A 2643-nucleotide genomic window follows, 5' to 3' on the forward strand; every position below is an offset into this window, starting at 1 on the left:
TTGGGAAAGGCACTTTGCACACATTGTCCTCACTTCACCCAGGTGGAAATGGGTACCCGGCTATAGACAGTGAACGATCTTGTCAGTTTGATAGTGTTTGAGTGCGTGAAATCCGCAGCTTGCACTGTATGCTTCCGCGGAAGCCGAGTGTGTTTCTGAGTGTTCTCAGAGGGTCTGCTGGGGTAATAATAGTTGTAAAGCGCATAGAGCATGCTCTTGAGCATGGATATGCGCTATAAAAATGCAATTATTATTATTATTATTATTATTATTTTTGAAAGAAGAAAAGGCCCACTATTGACTGTCTGACTAAAGCGTGGATTGGAGGTTGACTTTAGGATTAGTGAGCTGACATGGTCACAACCACCTTCCGTTATTCAAAATAAAATTTTTAAAATTAATGAATAACTAGTCTACTGTAACCCAAGTTCTCTGTATAGATCTTGAAATAATAATAATAATAGATAGTATTTGTATAGTGCATATCCCCACTCAGCAGCAGGCTCTATGCGCTTTACACTATATTATTACCCCAGCAGACCATAGAATACTCCAAAACATTCTAAGCTTCCCGGGAAGCATACAGTGCAAGCAGCCGATTAAGCGAGCAAACACTAACAAACTGACAAGATCTTTCGCTGTCTATAGCCGGGTACCCATTCCCACCTGGGTGAAGTGAGGAAAATTCGTGTAAAGTGCCTTTCCCAAGAACACAACGTCAGGCTCTTGACGGGATTCGAACCCACGACCTTACGGTTGCGAGTCCGAGAGCTTAACCACTAGGCCACCGACCCATTGTTTTTCAATTTGAAAAAATGGAGCAGAATAACGATTTAAGAGTAACCCAAGAGCTCCAGAAGATCTGGAAATAATTAGATTTATCTGACATGTCATGACATGACTTCGCTGTATGTTCCGAGAAGGCCTCACATTTGCCATTTTGTATGACGATAATAAGTCTTTGACCTATCTGTCTCAGACAATATTAGTTAATTTCTCAAGACAAGTTCGTCATCAAGTATGCAGCTGTTTTGAATAGAGTATAACCCACACACTCTGGGCCTTTATTCCCCCCCCCCCCCCCTTTTTTTTTCTCTCTCTCATTAATTCTTGTTTCATACATGTTGGGGGGGGGGGGGGGGGGCTAGTGTGTATAGAACATTATCAACCTTCCTTATGGACATGACAACACTGGAGGTACTGATGCATAGGATTTATTGATATAGGTGCCAGTCAAGTGAATGTTCAGAAACATTCCGAGCACAAATATATAAAGCTCTTTTTGAATACTCAGTAATGTCATTAGTTAATACAAAGAGAGGGTTCGATTGTTGTTGTTTTTTGTGGGGGGGTGGGGGGTAGGTGTGTGACTGCTGCTTGTCTATTTTGTCAAAATGAACTGTTGATGTAATATATTCTAGCATCATCTTCTCCAAATCAAATTTGAACTAATTTTCTCCCCCCCCTTTCCCCTTTACCCTTTAGGTGCTGTGCTCTATGCTGGAGCTGGAGGTGGTGGAGGGCCACGACCTGCGCATGCAGATGATCACCACCCTGCAGTCCACCACCGAGGGCAAGCGCATGTATGCACAGCTCTGTGAGCGACAGATCGCCATCAAAGAGATGGTGAGTTACTCACTAGTTTCTTGTGGTCTTTACCTGAATGCCTCTTTCCTATCGAGCATATAGTGTCCTTATCTCCCCTCCTTCTTTTTTGTGTTTGTTACTCTCTTGTAACACCTCTAATCTTCGGCACTTATATGACCTTATTGTGTTGCAAGTGCCGTAAATCTCTTACTAAAACTAAAACTCAAACTTACAACTCGTGAAGTACGGAAAAAGCGGACACTTGTGTGATGACCTAAAGAACAAAGAATTAAACGTAAATGGACAGATATTGTTCCATGCCATATTTGCTTTAATACCTGCCGTTTTTGCTATTGATAGTGTCATTTAAAGATGGATGTGCTGGTCCGTTTTTGGACGCCACAAATTATGGATGGTTGGCGGATGCTCTGATGTTGTTAGCTCCTTTCCTATCAAAACATCTGTAACCTCTATCTCCCCTCCTTTTTTTTTTGTATGTCACTCTCTAGTAACACTTCAATTCTTCGACACTAATATGACCAATTTTTACTGCAAGTGCTGTAAAACTGTTGCTAAAACTAAACTCCCCAAATCTGTGAGGAAAGGTGTCTGTCCGCCTCAGGTCCTAACCTCCATCTTTTCCCCATCTGTCTTTGAGCAGCAACAGAAGGGCGGGCCGAAGAAGCTGACACTGCCCAGCAAGTCGACGGACATCGACCTGACCAAGATGCTGAGCTCGGGCTCCTTTGGCAACCTGGAGTGTCTGAGTCTGGCCTTCACCCAGGTGACCAGTGCCTGTGCCAATGACCTCATCAAGCTGCCCTCGCTGCGATACCTGAACCTCTGGTCCACTCAGGTGAGGGGAAATAGAGTTTGTGGGAGGGGTGGGTGGGCTTTGTTTTACTTGTCTGTCTGTCTGTCTGTCTGTCTGTCTGTCTGTCTGTCTGTCTGTCTGTCTGTCTGTCTGTCTGTCTGTCTGTCTGTCTGTCTGTCTCTCTCTCTCTGTCTCTCTCTCTCTCTCTCTCTCTCTCTCTCTCTCTCTCTCTCTCTCTCTCT

At 43.9% G+C, this 2643-nt stretch overlaps 1 protein-coding gene across 1 annotated transcript in view; it reads left to right on the forward strand.

Annotated features, from left to right (window-relative positions):
* Window positions 1-1485: 1485 nt before the first annotated feature.
* LOC101863208 (C-Maf-inducing protein) overlaps window positions 1486-2643 on the forward strand; it is a gene marked incomplete at its 5' end in the record, with an annotated part of 16964 nt that continues 15806 nt past the window's right edge. The window contains 2 exon segments of the mRNA XM_013086538.2: window positions 1486-1626; window positions 2249-2443. Coding sequence (XP_012941992.1) covers window positions 1486-1626; window positions 2249-2443 — 336 coding nt within the window.

Source organism: Aplysia californica, unplaced genomic scaffold (assembly GCF_000002075.1).
Source record: "Aplysia californica isolate F4 #8 unplaced genomic scaffold, AplCal3.0 scaffold00477, whole genome shotgun sequence".
NCBI lineage: Eukaryota > Metazoa > Mollusca > Gastropoda > Aplysiida > Aplysiidae > Aplysia > Aplysia californica.